Below are 21,921 nucleotides of genomic sequence, written 5' to 3' on the forward strand. Positions count from 1 at the left end.
GTATAGTAAAGCGAGCGAAGGAATTTCAAAAAAGCGGCCAAGTGCGAGTCGGACTCGCCCATGAAGGGTTCCGTATTTAGGCGATTTATGACGTATAAAAAAAAAACTACTTACTAGATCTCGTTCAAACCAATTTTCGGTGGAAGTTTACATGGTAATGTACATCATATATTTTTTTTAGTTTTATCATACTCTTATTTTAGAAGTTACAGGGGGGGGACACACATTTTACCACTTTGGAAGTGTCTCTCGCGCAAACTATTCAGTTTAGAAAAAAAATGATATTAGAAACCTCAATATCATTTTTGAAGACCTATCCATAGATACCCCACACGTATGGGTTTGATGAAAAAAAAATTTTTGAGTTTCAGTTCGAAGTATGGGGAACCCCAAAAATTTATTGTTTTTTTTCTATTTTTGTGTGAAAATCTTAATGCGGTTCACAGAATACATCTAGTTTCAACAGTATAGTTCTTATAGTTTCGGAGAAAAGTGGCTGTGACATACGGACGGACAGACAGACGGACAGACAGACGGACAGACAGACAGACAGACAGACATGACGAATCTATAAGGGTTCCGTTTTTTGCCATTTGGCTACGGAACCCTAAAAATGGACTTGCATGGAATTGCACGCACGCAGACGAGTCATCATCTTCATCATCTTCCTCGCGTTGTCCCGGCATTTTGCCACGGCTCATGGGAGCCTGGGGTCCGCTTGGCAACTAATCCCAGGAATTGGCGTGGGCACTACTTTTTACGAAAGCGACTGGCATCTGATTTTCCAACCCAGAGGGTAAACTAAGTTATTGGGATTAGTCCGGTTTCCTCACGATGTTTTCCTTCACCGAAAAGCGACTGGTAAATATCAAATATTTCGTACATAAGTTCCAAAAAACTCATTGGTACGAGCCGGGGTTTGAACCCGCTACTTCCGGATTGCAACTCGCACGACTTACCGCTAAGCCTGCAACCGCCCTTCAACGCAGACGAGTATACTTACAATATAATACAAATCCTCTTTATTTCACAACCTCAAAATAAATTTACAAGGAAACTCACATAATATAAAGATAGAGGTATAAAAAACCATTCCCAGTGAATTCCCTAAATGCCGCAAAAATCACCATAGAACGAATTCGCTCAGAGCTTTTTTGCGACCCTCTGAAAAAGACATTTATCTGTCACTGTCACGTTACTTGGATCTGTGATCTAATTCCCTTAAGGCCCTGTGGGTTCAGGTTCTCACTCTCACTGAGCGTAAGTGTGAGCGAGATGGCTGTACGTGCCCGGGATCGCAGATATGTTTTTGAAAATGCGATGCAGATGTATTTTGGCATAGATATCTCTCGGAGAGTTGAGGTGAATGATTACACAGACAGCCACTCAGAGTAGTAATCGCAAAAACAGTATTGAATGAATGAGTGAAAGTGACTAAGTGCACGATATAAAGCTAAAAAAACCGAACAAATTTATAATGCACCGGCATCATTTTTATAATGTCGAATTGGTTCCTTTAGCTACAGTCTGAAGTTCTGAACCCAGCCCATTAAGAATTTATTTCCTGTTATGGATTATTTTGCTTTTAAATTCTTCAACCTCTCATCAATACTCGGGCTGAATTTCAATCTTATCAATATCCGTTTATTCAAAAAACGTCCAATGCGAGCGCCATACAAACGAGCTCTTAACTGTCGGCCATGATGGAAATGTTTATAGCTTCAATCATAGACTAGGAATCCTCTAGACGGAGTTTAGAGCAATTATTTCATGAAACCGATGCTGCCAAAAATAGTGGGGTGCGGGGGACGAGGTGAGCGAGTCCCGTGCCGTGATTGGTCCGTTCAAAGACACGGATATCACACAAAGACACTTTGACTCGAAAATGGAGTAAAACTACCGTATATTTGTGGCAGAGGGGGTAGCGCTACTATGCTCAGTCTGGAGGATGTCTTGTCTGTGGTTTCAACTTACGAGATTCGGGATTAGAAATGCTCCATTTCACCAATGACAGTCTGAGTGGCCATACTGGGTGGAAAGATTAAACCAGACGCAAATGGGATACGAATTTTATAGTTTGTCAGACTGTCCCATTTCAAACATAGACAGAGATAATCATACTATCTTTGTCTTACACTAGTACTGGCACCTAAAAGAAAAGGATGAGTATAGTTTTTTTGGTTCCTATTTACTGACAAATTGGTTTGACCAACTATAATCGTTTTTTTGCGAATATAGTATGTACAGTCGTACACCCAGCCGCAAAATTGCGTGGCCGCGTTATGAATGAATTCATTTTGTAATTGTATTTGAAAACATTTAAATTCGCAGAGATATCCAGCGCAAAAAAAATATAGAGCTGCGTAATGAGTCCGATTCAGATTTCAATTTCTTGTTATAAAATGGTTTTGGATTTGTCAGCTGTCAACAGTGACGTTTTTGGACCAGAAATTACAATCTGAACTGGGCTCCATAATAATTTACTTTAAATAAATATTATAGGACATTCTTACACAGATTGACTAAGTCCCACATTAAGCTCAAGAAGGCTTGTGTTGTGGGTACTCAAACAACGATATATTATATACTAGCTGTTGCCCGCGACTTCGTACGCGTGGATTTGTATATTGGTGGTTATATATTCTACATTAGCTTAGAACATTATGCAGCAAGAGATTGCGGTAGGACGGTTAATCATTTCTTAATTATTAATATTATACGACGCATGAGACTTGTCTTTCACAACCTACGAAGTTTCAAGCCCCTAACTGAATAAAATTGTCCTCGATGTAATCCCTCTAAACCCCCTTAGAAGATTTTCATGTCCTCTATTTAATAAAACCTACTACCTAACAACCTATTTACGAAGTTTCAAGTTCCTAGCTTTAAATAAAATTTGCACCCTAAGACGAACTTTCATCCCCTTTTTAACCCCCTTAGGGGTTGAATTTCCAAAAACGTTGCAATTACTTTTTTTGTAATCGGCTATTATGCCTTTCTAAGAAGTTTCAAAGCATTTGTAATGGATTCAAACATTCAACCCCTGTTTAACCCTGTTAGGGGATGAATTATACAAAACGCTGAAATTACTTTCCCTGTATTTTAATAATATCCCGAAATACAAAGATTCAAGTCCCGCGTTCGAAAAAATGTTTGATATCCATACAAACTTTCAACCCCTTTTTCACCACTTTAGGGGATGAATATTCAATAACGCTGAAATTAGTTTTCTTGTATTTTAATAACATATATATTTACGAAGTTTCAAGTTCCTAGCTTAAAATAAAATTTGAACTCCATACCAAATTTCAACCCCTTATTAACCCTGTTAGGGGATTTACAAAACGCTGAAATAACTTTTCCTGTCTTCTAATAATATCCCCAAATACAAAGATTCAAGTCCCGCACTCTCAAAAATATTTGATATCCGTACAAATTTTCAACCCCATGTTTTACCACCATGGGGGATGAATTTTTAAAAACGCTGAAATTTGTTTTGTTTTATCTTAATTCAATACCTTTTTGCAAAGTTTCAAGTTCCTAGCTTAAAATAAAATTTGCACCCTAAGACGAACTTTAATCCCCTTTTTAACCCCCTTAGGGGTTGAATTTCCAAAAACGTTGCAATTACTTTTTTTTGTTATCGGCTATTATGCCTTTCTAAGAAGTTTCAAAGCATTTGTAATGGATTCAAACTTTCAACCCCTGTTTAACCCTGTTAGGGGATGAATTTTCAAAAACGCTGAAATTACTTTTCCCGTCTTATAATAATATCCCCATATACAAAGTTTCAAGTCCAACACTCACAAAAATATTTGATCTCCTTATAAACTTTCAACCCCTTTTTCACCACCTTGGGGGATGAATTTTCGAAAACGCAGAAATTTGTTTTCTTGTTTTTTAATATAGTACATTTTTACAAAGTTTCAATTTCCTAGCTCAAAATAAAACTTGAACCCCATACAAACTTTCATCCCCTTTTTTACCCCCTTAGAGGTTGAATTACCTAAAACGTCGCAATTACTTTTTTTTGTCATCGGCTATTATGCCTTTCTAAGAAGTTTCAAAGCATTTGTAATGGATTCAAACTTTCAACCCCTGTTTAACCCTGTTAGGGGATGAATTTTACAAAACGCTGAAATTACTTTTCCTGTATTTTAATAATATCCCCAAATACAAAGATTCAAGTCCCGCACTCTCAAAAATATTTGATCTCCGTACAAATTTTCAACCCCTTTTTTACCACCTTGGGGGATGAATTTTTAAAAACGCTGAAATTCGTTTTCTTGTTTTTTAATTTAATACCTTTTTACGAAGTTTCAAGGTCCTAGCTTAAAATAAAATTTGCACCCCAGGACAAAGTTTCATCCCCTTTTTTACCCCCTTAGAGGTTGAATTACCTAAAACGTCGCAATTACTTTTTTTTGTCATCGGCTATTATGCCTTTCTAAGAAGTTTCAAAGCATTTGTAATGGATTCAAACTTTCAACCCCTTTTTAACCCTGTTAGGGGATGAATTTTCAAAAACGCTGAAATTACTTTTCCCGTCTTATAATAATATCCCCATATACAAAGTTTCAAGTCCAACACTCATAAAAATATTTGATCTCCATATAAACTTTCAACCCCTTTTTCACCACCTTGGGGGATGAATTTTCGAAAACGCAGAAATTAGTTTTCTTGTTTTTTAATATAGTACATTTTTACAAAGTTTCAATTTCCTAGCTCAAAATAAAATTTGAACCCCATACAAACTTTCATCCCCTTTTTAACCCCCTTAGGGGTTGAATTTCTCAAAATCGCTCCTTAGCTCTTATACATTTTATAAATGCAACCTAGTGTCCAAATTTCAACTTTCTAGCATTTGTAGTTTCGGCTCTACGTTGATGAGTCAGTCAGTCAGTCAGTCAGTCAGTCAATCAGTCAGGACACGTGCATTTATATATATAGATAATATCTGGGAGACCGAGCTTTGCTCAGAAAACATAATATATAAAAACTCAAAAATGCGCGTTTTCCCAGAGATAATACCTAGCTAGATCGATTTTTCACCCCCAAAAACCCCTATATAGTAAATTTCATCGAAATCGTTAGAGCCGTTTCCGAGATCCCCGAAATATATATACATATAAATAAATAAATATACAAGAATTGCTCGTTTAAAGGTATTAGATAGAATATACAAACCTTACCTTAAATTCTTTGCTCTCCTTAATCCTCAGTTGCGCCCTGGTAATGTCACCAGCCCGAGGCAGCCCCATCAGGGCGACTGCCGCTTCCTCTTCAGGTAATGTCGCCAGGTGGTTAGCTTCGTTGTAGACGGGTTTGTCGTCATCTGTGAAGAAAATAAATCTATGAATGGGAGATATATAGAAAAGTTGGAGTGGAAGTTGTTATTATTGGTAGTAGAGCACCTCTGTATGCGGGAAGGAGTGTTAAAGAGAAAAATAAGGCCTCATAGCCAATAGGACATTTTTTAGGGTTTGGACATGTCCACAGGGGAAACATGAACGTAATCTTTGAGGTTGACCAATGTCTTTAAAATAAATCTCGAATCTCGATCGATATTAGTATAATCAGTAAATTATAGTATTTCTTTGGTAACAGTTGGTAAAAGGTTGCCAGTATAGTTTCTAAGTCAACTGACTATAACATCAAAAGACAAAAGTTTATTTTTTTCAGATTGAGATATAAAAATCTTTCATGATTTTTTAATTTAATTATGGGAAATACGATTCCAAGCTTCTGGTATTATACGTTAAATGACAGCCACATAGCAAAAACTCAGCAACTGGTTACTCTTTATTACAAAAATATAATTCGTCAGGTTTCAAAATAGAAGTACCTAAAGTTTGGATCTGATTTCGATTTTCAGGCATGTTCTGTGGAAATTATATTAATTAATCACACATATTCAACATCTAAATACTGTAGCAAATCGTACAACACTACAGATGAACAAATAACAAACACATACAACATACAAACCAGCAGGCGCATATAAATAAACGCATTTATCGTCCACGACATCATATAGCGCCGTGGCAATCGGTTTAAAGCTTTTGGTACCTGTGTTAGAAAGGGACGTTAGTGATTGTCTTGCGCCCATAGAAACGATAAAATTTCTACCCAATTCTGTACAAGACGTCACTCAGGTTATTTTTAATATCTGAGAGACCGAGATTTGCTTGGACAACGTATAAAAACTCAAAAATGCGCGTTTACCAAGAGATAAGAACAATCTAGATCGACTTTTCGCCCCCGAACACCCCCATATAGCAAATTTCATCAAAATAGAGCCGTTTCCGAGATTTCAGAAATATTAACAACAACAACAACATAAAAGAATTGCTCGTTTAAAGGTATTTTTATTTGTAGTAGACAGCAAAGAGATCCAAAAATCTGTTATTGAATTGATATTTAATATGATAATTATCTGAAAAAAAAAACACATTTCAGACCTCATTGTCACAAATGTACCTTAGATTTATGAAGTAAAAAGACAAAAATACGATTTAATACGATGGTTATTCTTATTTTTGCCTTTCTGTATCTGATTGAGAAGAGTTAATGACGCGTACATACGTGATAAATGAGTAATATAATAGTATGTCAAAAAAACAACGGGTTGCACTCTGGGAGTGCCGGCAGAAGTTAAAACTCAATGACATTGTAACAGTTTTTCGATCAGGTCACGTGTCCGTCTTACGGTCACGTGATCTGTCGCGAGTTTAACATTTTTTTTCCACCTCAAAAAGTGCACAGCGCCGCTAAAGAAGTTTTCACTTCAAAAAAACAATAATACATTTTTATTGTTCAAATACCGCTCAAGATATCAATGAAATGTTTGAAATGAAATATTTCACGAACGATTACTCTCATCCGGCTGAGCATGAAAAGAGGGACGGATAAGCCGCAAAACGAAAATAGGTTTGTTTCTAATCGCCTTAAAGCGTTTGTTTTAATGGAAAACAATATAATATTGGGTACTAGAGGATGACTGTTTATAGTTCAAATTTGCATACAGAGGTGATAAGCTAATAGTTTTGTTGACTGTACATTGTACATTCAGCTGTAGAAGCTGTATACTTAAGTACAATTCCATTTTTTATTTAGTTTATTATCTCGATTTACACCTGTGTGTGAATATTTCTATCTAATCTAATACCTTTAAGCGAGCAATTTTTGTATATTTATTTATTTATATTTCGGGGATCTCGCGACGGCTCGATGAATTTTACTATATACGGGTTTTTGGGGGCGATCTAACTAGGTTTTATCTCTGGAAAAACGCGCATTTTTGAGTTTTTATATGTTTTCCGAGCAAAGCTCGGTCTCCCAGATATTTAATTTATAATCTTTTCCATTCGCTTCCTCATAAAACGCAAAATCTAGGTATAATATTCAGCGGAGTACAGCAGGAAACTATAAACTATCAGAATAATGTAATAATAAACCACTTCCCGGTCTCTAACGTTTCTTTATTGCCAGTAAAATACATTGTAGTTGTTTATAGTGGGTTAAATTTTAATGTGATCAATAGAGAGTTTGTAGCAAATATGAAGCCTCATGGCCTTTCATGCTTTAATGTTTATAATAAGTTTTTGGCAAAAGTTTAATTTTTGGTACAAGCTTTTATCGCTGACTGTACTTTTCTTACGACAGACAACTAATACTCATCGAGACAATTCTAAAAACCCCTAACACAATTAGGTTGCGTTGTTTCATCACAGAGTTCCTATGGCCACCTCCTGTCTCCATCATCAGATCAGCTCGATGGTACCATAATATTGCATTGTCACCCAACTTACATGTGTTTGCGAAATTTGAGCTCAATCGAAAACCGGGAAGTGGATCAAATTTAACTTGCAAGATTCCATTACATAGTTACATACAGGTCGACCTAATAAAAGCTTGTTAAAAAATACGGACTATATTTATTATTCTTTTTTCGAACTCGTGATTATTCAGAATAATGTTGTCAGTTAGAAACATCAAAATACTTTTAGCTATATGACCGAAAATCTAATATACCAAGCTAAATTTGATGATCTGATAATTATGCAAGACCTTTAAGGCTGCCTTTCCACTGAGACGGAGACGAGCGGAGATGAGAGGACACGTGCGGGACTGCGGGCATGAACCTATCGTTGGTTGATTCCCGGATACACGTGACTATTTCAATAAGTAGGTACATTATTTAAGTTTCGTTTCGCGTTTTCTATCAATGATTGTCATCTTGGCTAGACCCCAGTTTATCCCGTACTACAAATAAACCTAACGAAATAAGATACCCTATCTCAAATAGAATATCCAGATAAAAATCTTCGCCATATTTTAAACCTGCAGAAATAAACACCGCGAAAACACTTAACCAGATAAAAATGAAAGCATAAAGCGCTCTTAATTCCCGGGAACGTGGAAATTCCACGGGTTTTCCTCTGAAATTCTATAGGCGCTTTTCTCGCTTTCCCGAGTGTTAACGCGATTTTTTATTAACGATGCCGCACTTAGTGTTTCTACGGAATTAAAGCATTATTTTGAGCAAGGGGCGAAAGTTTGGTGCATGTTTTGGGAAATGAGTCGATCTATCAGTAAAACCGTCTATAAATTCCACATTCGATTAAAAGTGGTCTCGTCAATCGCTTCTTAAGCGGGAAAGCGTAAAAAAATTTATGTAACCGATTCAGGGCCCATTGTAAAATGACGCGAGAAATTGTTTTAAACGTGATTTTATTAAGCCATCTAGGGATTCCAGAGTTCACTTGTTATAAATCGATATAAAACAGGGACACGCACGAATAGTTTCGTGTTCCATTACCGAACCAGAACGAATCTTTTTATTCAAAGCGGAGTGCCGGGTCAGTAGGAAGGACTCTGATTTGAATAAAGGGCTGTAAAGATGTTTACGTGCCGAGTTGCTGTGGGGACTTTATTCACAACTGACGGTTTGCCCTTTTTGAGGGGGGACTTAAATCTTCTCAAGGCAGAAGTGTAGGGTTGGAGCCGGTGTAGCTTTATTTGACGTTCATAAGCGCATTGTAATATGCCTACTTAAATAAACTATCTTTTATCTTTATCTTTAAAGCATTTTATGGATTGTCCCGTACAAACGCATTTTACTTCGAATAGGGTGATTGCTTTAGTAATTTGCCCCTCCATAGTAATTGGCAACTTTTAACAAGGCTTACCTATTGTCTTATTTATCCGAGTTCATGCTTCTATTGCCTTTGTTTCTTTCTACTAGGGTTCCGTACCCACAGGGTAAAAACGGCACCCTATTACTAAGACTCCACTTTCCGTCTGTATGTCTGTCACCAGGCTGTATCTCATGAACCGTGTACATGATACTAGACAGTTAAAATTTTCACAGATTATGTATTTCTGTTGCCACTATAACAACAAATATTAAAATAATAATTTGTACGGAACCCTCGGTGGGCGAGTCCGACTCGCACTTGTCCAATTTTTTAATTAGTGATGACACTTTCAATCTGCATTGAGATGAAAATCCCATTAGTAGAGGATGCAAAATCTTACTCATATCCCTAATAAACAAGTACCTACATATCACAAAAGTCATGTCGTTTTTAATTCCAGAGAAATTCTTATACGGTTCGTTCAACCAATATTTTAGATTAAAAAGCCTGTCGACCGAAAACGCATTAATAATAAAACTCTTTTTAGCATTTTCGTTCGATAACACGTCTCCTTGCCAAGTAGCAATCGCCTGAATTTACAACAAACATTTCCTTTGTTATCTGCGCAATGTTGCCAAGAAACGAGATATATCTCCAAAATATTTGACAGCGGAATCGTTGCGAAGCTTCCCTTCTCACAACGTGTATGGAATAGGAATACCGGCTATAGCTCGGGTAAGTGTAAGGCCTGAGTGGACGCTCGAGTTGGGCGTGCGGCGGGGCGGGGCGTGCGGCGTGCATGTTAAACAAAAGGAAAGCGTATAGGAGCGGCCTTAGTACACGCTGCTCAAATTACTTGTGAGCCCGACGCCACGCTGCACGCCCCGCCGAACGCTCCGCTTCGAGCGTCCACTCAGGCCTTACACTAAGACTTTGGTTTTAGCGAGGAGAGAAGCGGTTAGCGACAAACGGAGGGGTTAGCGGAAATGCCGGCCTAGCCAAGGTGACAATCGCTTGCGCTACGACAATGAAAAGTGTAATAGCTGATGTCGAGAAACATAAAGTTATCAAGCTTGCAATTTAGTCTATTATCATATGACACAAATATGCAACTGATCTTTTGAAAGCACGGGACATGTTTTCAATATTCTTGACACTTTACCTTACATTTGAGATTGAAATCCCCCTTATCGCTCTCTGCGCGCCGCATTCTAGCATCCTACGAGTATTACATAGGTATATTATGCAGGAGCATTGCGTTGTATGTGAGTGAGACATGGACACTGAGCCAAAAAGATATAAAAAGGTTGGAAGCTTTCGAAATGTGGTGTTGGCGAAGGATGATGAGTCCAGAGTATGATAGGAAAAAAACGGTTTATTAAATACAATAATAAATAGGAGTTGCATGATGGTAGGACACCTGATACGGCATGACAACTTTTTCCTAAACATCTTGGAAGGCAGGATTGAAAAGACAAGAGAAGAAGAATTACTTATCTCAGCCAAATAAAAAATAATGCATCGTATGATGAAATTAAAAGACTGGCACAAGAAAGAAATTATTGGCGATGATTCCAACGACAAGAGCAAAGCTCTTAAGTTATGATGATGATGATGATATTATGTATAGCAATGTATAAGATACTAGGCACCTACAAACTAATTTGCCGTTTGCCGCTCATCGCTGTCGCTAGTCGCTGCAGCTCCAAATCGTAGCCTAACATTTAAAAGCATCGTTCGCCCGCCAATCGCCAATTGGGCCTCAGTGGTCTCGCCCGCCGCGGACTTACGGGCCAACTGTGATGGGATTCTAGCTGTATAGTATGTATATGATACGTATAGGATACTATTAGGCACCTACAAACTAATTTGCCGTTTGCCGCTCATCGCTGTCGCTCGTCGCTGGCACCTCCATATCGTCGCGTAGGTTAAAAGCATCGTTCGCCCGCCAATCGGCAATTGGGCCTCAGTGGCCTCGCCCGCCGCGGACTTACGGCCAACTGCGATGGGATTCTGGTTGTAATAGCCGATGTGGAGTTGAAATAGAAATGTAGGTGCTTCGGGAACTAGCAGTTACGTTGAGATATTTCCTTTTTGATTTAAGTTTGGAACTTACACTTTGTTTTGTATTTTGTTTGTGATCTATTGTATGGTTTATGGTTAAGGAATTTATTTCTCCAAAAGAATATTACAATTCACTTACACGTAGGTCTATAAAACTCCCGTAACACTTAAAATTCCGAATCAGAATACTTTTTTGTAACACATTCTTGATGTACCTAGTTAACATTTTTAAATAAATTTCGGTAATTATTAAAATTACGCATAATTAATTATTAAATTGATCTGATTGTTCTTATATCTTCAATGCGTAGTTTTTTCTATATGTTTACTTAAATAAATCTGATATCATCACTCATCATCCTTCTAGCTTTCCTACTTTTCTTCTTCGACTTCGCTCTATCCAGGGAGCTCGGACATCGGTTTATGTAAATAGGTAAGCTTTTTGATATACATATTTATAAGTAAAAAACTTATTATAAATTCGTTTGGTGCTCCACTACACGAATCCATTTAGCTGAAGGTTACAGTATCGTGCCTCAAGTTATTAAAGTTAGCCGTAAAACTATTGAAATATTTCCTTATACCTATAAGGAAATATTTCAATCTTAGTTTCTGTAATGCAAATGACCTAATTTGCATTACAAAAATGAAGTGTAGGTAGGTATAGTTACCTATCAACCACACCTACAGAATGTGCCTGTTTTACTGTTTAATATCCGGGAGAGCGAGCTTTGCTCGGAAAACATATAAAAACTAAAAATGCGCGTTTTTTCCAGAGATAAGACCTAGCTAGATCGATTTTTCGCCCCCGAAAACCCCCATATAGCAAGTTTCGTCGAAATCTTAGAGAAATATAATTATATCAAAGAATTGCTCGTTTAAAGGCATAACATACTCACTATACTTTTTCCGTAGGCGAGCCAATTTTTTTGACAGATTTTGTTAGAAATTGGTAGGTTTAAAGAACTCATCATAAACAATTCCGTTGAGTTTCGAAAATTCCATACGTTTTCGTAACTCATTGTCAGTGGAAGATTTAGTAGGACTTACTTAGGGTGAAATTACGCTATGTTGTACAGAATAGGGAACTCTATCTATCCACCAAAATGTAAAGTATGTTTTGATAACAAAATCTGAGAAAATTAAAAAAAAAACCCATAAGTACATGAAATTGAAGGGATGTTTACAAAAACAACATAACTGCTTAGAGCGGTTGACACTTTTTAGGGTTCCGTAGCCAAATGGCAAAAAACGGAACCCTTATAGATTCGTCATGTCTGTCTGTCTGTCCGTCTGTCTGTCCGTCCGTATGTCACAGCCACTTTTCTCCTAAACTATAAGAACTATACTGTTGAAACTTGGTAAGTAGATGTATTCTGTGAACCGCATTAAGATTTTCACACAAAAATAGAAAAAAAAACAATTAATTTTTGGGGTTCCCCATACTTCGAACTGAAACTCAAAATTTTTTTTTTCATCAAACCCATACGTGTGGGGTATCTATGGATAGGTCTTCAAAAATGATATTGAGGTTCCTAATATCATTTTTTTCTAAACTGAATAGTTTGCGCGAGAGACACTTCCAAAGTGGTAAAATGTGTGTCCCCCCCCCCCCCTAACTTCTAAAATAAGAGAATGATAAAACTAAAAAAAATATATGATGTACATTACCATGTAAACTTCCACCGAAAATTGGTTTGAACGAGATCTAGCAAGTAGTTTTTTTTTAATACGTCATAAATCGCCTAAATACGGAACCCTTCATGGGCGAGTCCGACTTGCACTTGGCCGCTTTTTTTAAGAACATTGTTAATCGTTTCAGGTGTCAACCAGTGTAGTCAGTTATGTTGTTTTTGTAAACATCCCTTCAATTATTTAAAAAACATTTAGTTAATCTCAACTTTTCCAATGTTCATGACGATTGTATAATGAAGTAAAACAAAAGTGCTTTTATCGTTTTAATGTCGATTTCTTCGCAGAACGTAAACGCGCCAAATTGTAGCGTTCTAGACGATTTAACACAGTAAACAGTTTAAAACCAGTACTGCAAAATAATATAAATTCAACTCTTTTGTGTTTGTTAAATTTAGGTTTTTGTGTTAGATTAACGCATTAAGTCCACCTGTTGTACCCACTCTTTTTTATGTGCAGTCAGAGTTTAAAAATGAATTAAATAAACAAATAAACTTTTTTGTATTAATGTATTACTGTGGAACTAACAAATATTAACATATAAATAAACGCTTCGAAAACATTTTTCTAGACAATATTTCAAATCCAATGAGGTAACGTATCACACGTATTTTTAGGTATAGTATTGTGATGGGGTCACGTTCGCCGGGGCGGGCGTGGCCTCATACAACTCCCCAGTTCCAGACAGGAACCAGGGTTTCCTAGTTAGCTCAGAGGAGAGAGGGGTACAGGGTAGCTAATAGAAACACAGATGCAAAATGATAATCGACGGGCTTTTATGCCGGTTTATTGAATCTAAACTATTTAGGGCTTAAGTCTAGGTATCCTAGGCTAAGACGGCGCGGGGTGACTCCGTTAGTCACTACGGTACGCGATCCCTACGCTACACGCGATTTGGGATACTCGGGCTCCCCAAAGGGTAAGGGGGATGAAGACGGATAGGTATACAGGACGATCCTGGATCTAGGGTGCCTACGCGGAAACCCCAGGCCGGCACAACCGAGACGCAGGACCGGGATAGGCGGGAAGCGGATCGGGTGCCTACGCGGAAACCCCAGGCCGGCACAACCGAAACGCAGGAACGGGATAGGGGGGAAGCAAAGGAACGGGTGCCTACGCGGTAACCCCAGGCCGGCACAACCGTGGGAGAGCCGTGCTCACAGCAGAAGGCGGCGAGGACGACTGCCGATTCATAAGTGCTTGTTGCTAGGCCTACATGAATAAAGTATATTTTGACTATTGACTATTGACTATTGATGGTACGGACGCGCGCTCGCGCTTTTATAGTGGCTCGCGGGGTGCGGCGCGCGGAGTGGCGAGCGGCCGATCGTCGTGGGTGGTCTGCGCGGCGGTGAAGCGCGATGGCTCGGTGCGTCGCGCGGCGGTGAAGCGGGATGTTGTGTGCGCGCTGTTACAGCGCCATCACAGTCCCGTCACCCGTCTGGAGATTTTTACCTGTAGGGGAAAAATCACCGTATTAGTACATGATGCTTTTTAATGTCCCCTTCCTGTATCCCCCTTTTCTTTTTTTTTCTTTTTTTTTATTATTATTTTTTAACTTTTTTTTTGTTTATATATATATTTTTTTAATGTCTCTATCTAAATTCTAAATCTATACTAAATGTATGTATATATTTTTTCTCTTATGCTATGTTTTCTCTTTTCCCTTATGGTTGCTTTCGGTGCTTTCATTTTCTGTAGGTAAGTAATGTAGATACCGGTTGGTTTCTTTTTTTTTGAATTTTTCCTTATTTTTGTATTTTGTCGTTGAGCCTTATGTCGCCTTATTAAGGTTGGTTTTTGTTCGGTCGTGTTGTATTTAGTTTTATTGTGTTTTTAATTTTATTTTATGTCAGTTTAATAATGGTATGGTTCGATATCTTTTATATGGGCGGTTATGATCTTTGTTCTTCTCGTGTTATCCCGTAGTAGGTATATCGCTGGTGATTTTTGTTGAAACACTACGTATGGTCCTAGGTATTTCGGTGCTAGTTTTGCGGAATAGTTGCGGTCTGCGTTTGATAGGGTGAAATTTGTTTTTAGTACAAGGTCGTTTACTTGGGGGGTCCACTGGCGTTTGTTTCCGTCGCAATACCCTTTTTGTTTTCTCAATGCTTGTTTTTGATTTTTACGTATTATATTGTATATTTCCTGTAGTTTGGCGAATCCTTGTACTTGTGGCATCGGAAAATCGTTCTGGTCGTCGGAAAATTGTTTGTTATGCGGTAGTTCTGTGTTGTGTCGGGGTGGTTGTTTGTTTGCTTCCACATGTCCTTTCTTGAATAATTTTACTAGCGGTGCTGTTATCACAGAGTAGTTTGGTATGAATTTGCGGTACCGGGATGTCATCCCTATGAAGGTTCTTACTTCTTTAGCGGTTTTCGGTGTGTTTTGGTTCGTGATTGCTCTGATTTTTTCTTGGTTCATCTTGATGCCTTGTCTTGTTACTGTGTGTCCCAGGTATTCGATTTCTGTCTTGGCGAACTCGCATTTGTCCCTGTTTATGCGTAGACCTGCCTCTCTTCTCCTTTTAAATACTTCTTGTAGGTGTTTGATGTGATCCTGGAATATCGGGCTGTGTGATCTTTCGATTACTCCCTGTTGTAGTATCTCGTTTACTTTCTTGTTAATAATTTCTTGTTGTTTCGGGTTTCTCGGATAGTATCTTCGTTTTACAGGTTCTGTGTGTTTCAGTTTTATTTTATGTTGTACCCAGGTGTTCCCTTTTGGGCTTTTTTGGCAGAGCTCGAACTGTTGTTGTAGCATTTCTTGCAGTTGTGCCTGTTCCACTTCTGTGAGTGGGTGGTCTGGTGGCTGCTGCGCGGAGTCTAAGTTTGTGGACGTCTGGCGTTGCTCTTCTGGCTGTGTTTCGTGTGTCTCCTCTTTGTTCTCTGTGGTTTTTCCGTCTCCGCGTTCTCCGGTCTCCTTGTGTTCTGTCTGTGTACTCTTGCCATCGTGTTCTTCGGGTTCTTGGTCTCCTCCTGGCCATTTTATGGACATTCCGACTCGCTTCAGGATGTCCATGCCTATTATGATGTCCGTTGCTGCCGGTAGCACTCTCAGCCAATGTTTTATCGTTACTTCATTGATCTTGAGGTCAACAAGTAGGTTATTGTGGGCTCGGGTGCGGGTTCCATTCGCTAGAATTATTTCTCTTGTTTTTACCTTGTCTTGGTACGCGATGTGTTTGCATTCGTTGTACACCTGTTGGTTAATGTAGGAGTTGGTAGAGCCTGTGTCTATGACGCCTCGGTATGGTTTTCGCATTATCTGTATATCTACATACAGGCGATTGTCATTCGGTTGTGGGCTGTTTGATGCTCCCAGTTTTTCGTGACCTTTCCAGGTTGTTTTCCTGCAGCAGGCCCTGCTGAGCACTCCCAGCTTTCCACACTGGCTGCAAAATATCTGGCGTCTGCCTCTGCATTCGTCTGCATTGTGGCCTGGCTTCCCACAGGACCAGCAACTGGTTTTGGGATCATATCTCGGATGCACTGTTTGGCTCGTACTGTCTCGCTGTTCGGCTTTCGGTCTCTGGTCGCTGTGTCGTCCGTTGCTCCTACCTTGAGTTGTGTGTTCCGGTTCTTCCTCATTTCTCCACTTTCCATATTCGGTGGTTTGCCGCCACGTTCCTGGTGATGACATGGTTTCGTCCGTAGATGTTGTTATATTTTCATACTCCTTTCCTAGCTTTAATAGTTCCGGTAGGGTCTTGTAGTCTTGTTTTTTGATGTATAGCTTGTAGTTACGCAGCATATTCTCATGAATGCGGTGTAATTTTTCTGATTCGTCAAGGTTCCCGTACCTGCGCACTAGCGTCTGTATGTCTGTGACATAGTCGGTGAATTTTTCTCGGACCCTCTGTTTCCTTGATATGATCCTGGCCATTAAGTCTTCTTCGTAGTCGGTTGGGTAGTAATACTGTTTAAATACCTTTAGGAATTGGTCCCAATTGCTCCAGGTTTCCGAGTTGTTCCTGTACCATAATAGTGCTCTGCCTTGTAGGATGCGTGGTAAGGCGGGCAGTATGTCTCCCTTCTCGACGTTACTGGCGTTAATGAGTTCCTCCAGTCTCTCTATGAATTCAACGGCGTTGTCTGTGGTCCTAAATGACAGGTTCCACTCTTTTAGTAACTTATTTATTACCTTGGCTTTGTCTTCTGCCATGTTTTCTTCTTTCAGGATGTCTGCTAGGCCTTTTCGTATCTCCTCGACGGTTAGACCCTCGGTCGGGATGTCTCGCTTCGTAGCTTCTTGTATTAGTTGGGGCTTCTTTAGTCGGTATATCCAACTTGTAGGCATTTGCTGTACCTACCGGTATGGTTGCCAGGTACCTGATGTCGTTACCTGTAGTCTGGTGCCTTCTGGGCTTCTGGTGCCTGCATATACAGGCCGGTTGTAATGTCCGGACGGGTAGCTGTACGGGCGGGTAGCAAACGGGCGGGTGGGGCGCAATATCTCCCCTGAAATAAACTTGTTAAAGGCACATTTAAGGGCCCTACGGTACAAAAATTTATTTATTTATTTATTCCTGTCCCTCTCGAGCACCGGTTCCTTCCAGGATACCGTTTAGACTCCTACGTGAGTTATTTCGTTGGGCGCCAGATGTGATGGGGTCACGTTCGCCGGGGCGGGCGTGGCCTCATACAACTCCCCAGTTCCAGACAGGAACCAGGGTTTCCTAGTTAGCTCAGAGGAGAGAGGGGTACAGGGTAGCTAATAGAAACACAGATGCAAAATGATAATCGACGGGCTTTTATGCCGGTTTATTGAATCTAAACTATTTAGGGCTCAAGTCTAGGTATCCTAGGCTAAGACGGCGCGGGGTGACTCCGTTAGTCACTACGGTACGCGATCCCTACGCTACACGCGATTTGGGATACTCGGGCTCCCCAAAGGGTAAGGGGGATGAAGACGGATAGGTATACAGGACGATCCTGGATCTAGGGTGCATACGCGGAAACCCCAGGCCGGCACAACCGAGACGCAGGACCGGGATAGGCGGGAAGCGGATCGGGTGCCTACGCGGAAACCCCAGGCCGGCACAACCGAAACGCAGGAACGGGATAGGGGGGAAGCAAAGGAACGGGTGCCTACGCGGTAACCCCAGGCCGGCACAACCGTGGGAGAGCCGTGCTCACAGCAGAAGGCGGCGAGGACGACTGCCGATGGTACGGACGCGCGCTCGCGCTTTTATAGTGGCTCGCGGGGTGCGGCGCGCGGAGTGGCGAGCGGCCGATCGTCGTGGGTGGTCTGCGCGGCGGTGAAGCGCGATGGCTCGGTGCGTCGCGCGGCGGTGAAGCGGGATGTTGTGTGCGCGCTGTTACAGCGCCATCACAGTATCTCTATTTTTCACCATTTTTTTTTTTGAAATTTTCGAATAGACTATTTATGCCGAAAACCTCAACAAATATCACAAAGAGGGAAGGGGGGTCAAAAAGTAGCCGAAAACACCTCGCGTGATTTGTGCACAACCCCGAATTTGTATTGTTGTCTGTAAATAAAAAAATAAATAAAAATAAAAATCTATATTGCAACTTTGAGTGGTTACATAGCATTGGTTCCTGGCTCTCAAAGTAGGTGTCCCTGTGTCTCAAGAGCTAGTTCCTTCCCAATTACAAGCGTCGGTAATGTTACAAGTTAGACATTTTATATTTCTGTTTCAACAATATTAAAATTAAAATTAAAGAAGGATAATCTAAACATGCGAAACTATGATGTGTGTGTACGCGCGTGTTAGAATATTGTTGTTCTATGTACAAATTGTATTACGTATGAAACTGACCTGTTTCTCTTTGACGTCCAATGTTGATAATATATTACACTAATTAAACACTTAACACAACATCACGTGAATTTTACAGAATTTGTTATTTATGTGGGTACGATACGAAACCACGGTTGACAAGAGAAACGGTAATTTAACCTACTACTAAGATTTGTAAACTACTTTGAAATGATTATATTTTGTATTAATATTACTGATTAATAATTATTTATAACGGAGTTTATTGAAAAGATGTTCTAATAGTTTTATTCTGCATAATTCGATAAGTGGACGAGGTACATGAGAAACTACTTCTGTGACGTCACTTACCGAATGACAAGTGGCATGATCAACCAGTTGCCAGGTAGAAATTGGTATAAAAGGGACCGACCTATCCATTATTGATTCATTCTACTTTGATCATTCTGCTTTGATCATTCTGCTTGAGCATTCTGCTTTGCGCTGCGGCACTGAGTTAATCATCGCCAAAGGAATATTGAAAGTTAAGTATTTACTATGTTGGTAATTATTGTAATAATTATGTACTTACTTGATTAACTTTATCTTTACTTAAAAGTTAAATAGTATCCAGTTGTTGATTTAGCAGTTTTACAAAATTTTGAATCAAGGTAAATAAATATCTTAATGACAAGTTATGCATTTGCAATTAATATTGACCATTGATTTTGATTTTTTATTAATACCAAAAAAATGTAAATATTCATTAATCTAACACGCGCGTGTGTAAGTATTCTGTATGTCTGATTTTTATGTGTGTTTACGCGCGTGTGTGTCTGGTTATTTTAGATTGTATGTACTAGAACACGCTTCGTAATAGCTCTTCCGCTTCATTATAATTTAATGATTTTAACCAAGTCTTGATTTTGTTTTTTAATTGAAAATTACTAATGGTGTTTATATTAAGGGTTTTGTTTGCTTTATTATATAAGTATGGTGCCAAAAAAGAAAAATGCCTTTTAGACCATGCACTATTACAGCGAGGTACGGGATAGTGAGCTATGCGTTTGTTGCCAAGTGTGATTGTAGGTGCTATTAGTCTGTGGTATCTTCGTAATGTTTGATAAATAAAAAGTTTGCGTACACTTAATACTTCTGCTATGTTGAAAAGTAGCTCAATAGGGTATCGATATGGAAGATAGAACATTACTTTTAGAACTGCTCGTTGAGCCCGCTCGAGCTCGATAAGATGTGTTTTAGAGGCACCTCCCCATGAGCATATGCAGTAGGTCAAATATTATGATTACTTATTTATTTATTATTTGTAGGTACTGTCACAACAATGTCGACTGTGCCAAGGCTTCCACTAGTAACATTAATGATACCTTTGCCTTCATAAAAGGGATCACGAACCATTGTGAACCTTTAAAAGCGTTTTGAACGTTCTTTGTTACATTTTAAATCGTAGCTATTAAACTTTGACCCTGTTTCGCAAAACAAAGAAACGGAAAAGAGTATTTTAAGTGAAATAATTGTTTACTGTATTTTTTTTTTTTTATATAATAGTTAAACGCTCATCATTAAAATACCTTTCAGATAGAGTTGATAAGATTTTTACAATGGTCAGTCGGTCCTGAAATCATTACGGGAAAACATAGTTGGTCAAACCAATTTGTCAGTCAGTAAGAACCAGGAAAATTACACTCATCCTTTTCTTTTGGGTGTTAGTACTAGTGTAAGACAAAGATGTATGATTCTCACTTTCTCTCTGTCTCTGTAAATGAGACAGTCCTTTGACAAATTATACTATACAACGTGAACAAGATCAACATTTACATTATAATTAATTTAAAAAGGGCGGTTTGTTAACAAATCGTTTTGATGTTTAATTAAGAGTAACGAGGCCGGTTTTTCTTTTGTTGTCGTTCTTTTCTCAAAATTTCATCAAAATTTGAAAAAAAAAGGATTTTAATAAAATAACAATTAAATTGTAAATAGCAACATCTCATTGTACGAGTAGAGTGCCTAATAAACATTTAAAACTTTACTACTTAGCGCGGTTTCCTTCAAATGTGTCTTTCCGAATTACTATCCCATTATGCTTTTTTTTAGATTATACGTAATATTACATTTTATATTTAAAAAAAAAACAACGGGTTGCACTTCGGGAGTGCCGGCAGAAGTGAAAACTCAATGACATTGTAACAGTTTTTCGATCAGGTCACGTGTCCGTCTTATGAATTTTCAATCTGTCGAATCTGTCGGTCACGTGACCTGTCGCGACTTTAAGATTTTTTCCCCACCTCAAAAAGTGCACAGCGCCGCTAAAGAAGTTTTCACTTCAAAAATGCGATTGTAGGTACCTACCATCGCCCACACTGTTAACCTTAAACAAACCTTATCACAAAAGGCATAAGATCCACCGATGGACAGTTAATAATGTCCATCGCTCATGCTCATAATAATGTCATGTTAATAATGTCATGATGCTGTTTGTGCTTTCTCATAATCTGGCAATAATTTGAGGTAGGTATGCTTTGTATAACCTACTTTATAGAACCTCCAACGTCCAACTACATTTCATTTGCCCCCTAATATTCCATGTCTGGCTATCGCAAACTGCATCGTAATGTGACATTATGCGCGCAGGTGGTTTAGATTACCTAGGTCCCAGTCAGCCACATGTTCGACCATTTTAGTACCTTGTAAAAGGAAAAATTTTACGTCTGTCGAAATTTTATGACACAAAGTTATTGGAAGTCGGACTAAGTCCATGTGAATCGGGTACTAAAATGCCGCTCCCATACAATTTTCACACGAAAAAAAATACTTTGACTAAGATAAAAACTTAAAAACATACAACACAACACAAAACAAACTTCAAAACACACGTCATCATAAAACTTGCACAAAGAAGTAAAAACACTATCTAGCAAACAAAAACCAAAATAACTCTTACTTGTCGGAAATAAAAGCCGCCAGAAGAAGATAGAAAGAAAAACATTACAATTAATAAGTATAAATAGAAGATGTAAACGATACAATTAATAAGTATAAATAGAAGACTTAAGTGTCAGCCCATTAATGACGTAATATGTATAAATTTTATGTAAAATAGGTATGAATATCTGGGAAACCGAGCTTTGCTCGGAAAACAAACGCAAAATTGCGCGTTTTCCCAGAAATAAGACCCAGCTAGATCGATTTTTCGCCCCCGTAAACCCCCATATAGCAAATTTCATCGGAATCGTTAGAGCCATTCCGAGATTCTCAATAATTATAAATAAATAAATATAGAAG

At 38.8% G+C, this 21,921-nt stretch overlaps 1 protein-coding gene across 6 annotated transcripts in view; it reads right to left on the minus strand.

Moving 5' to 3' along the window:
- The window catches only part of LOC134655802 (sodium/calcium exchanger 3), a 292,912-nt gene that overhangs the window by 164,965 nt on the left and 106,026 nt on the right, over positions 1-21,921 (minus strand). For 4 of the 6 annotated variants that reach the window (XM_063511271.1, XM_063511268.1, XM_063511267.1 and 1 more), the window contains one exon: positions 5,193-5,335. In XM_063511271.1, the coding sequence (XP_063367341.1) occupies positions 5,193-5,335 (143 nt within the window). The remainder of the gene's footprint in view (positions 1-5,192; positions 5,336-21,921) is intronic. The other 2 variants (XM_063511269.1, XM_063511266.1) reach the window with 1 other exon arrangement.

The sequence above is a fragment of the Cydia amplana genome, chromosome 17 (assembly GCF_948474715.1).
Source record: "Cydia amplana chromosome 17, ilCydAmpl1.1, whole genome shotgun sequence".
Taxonomy (NCBI): Eukaryota; Metazoa; Arthropoda; class Insecta; order Lepidoptera; family Tortricidae; genus Cydia; species Cydia amplana.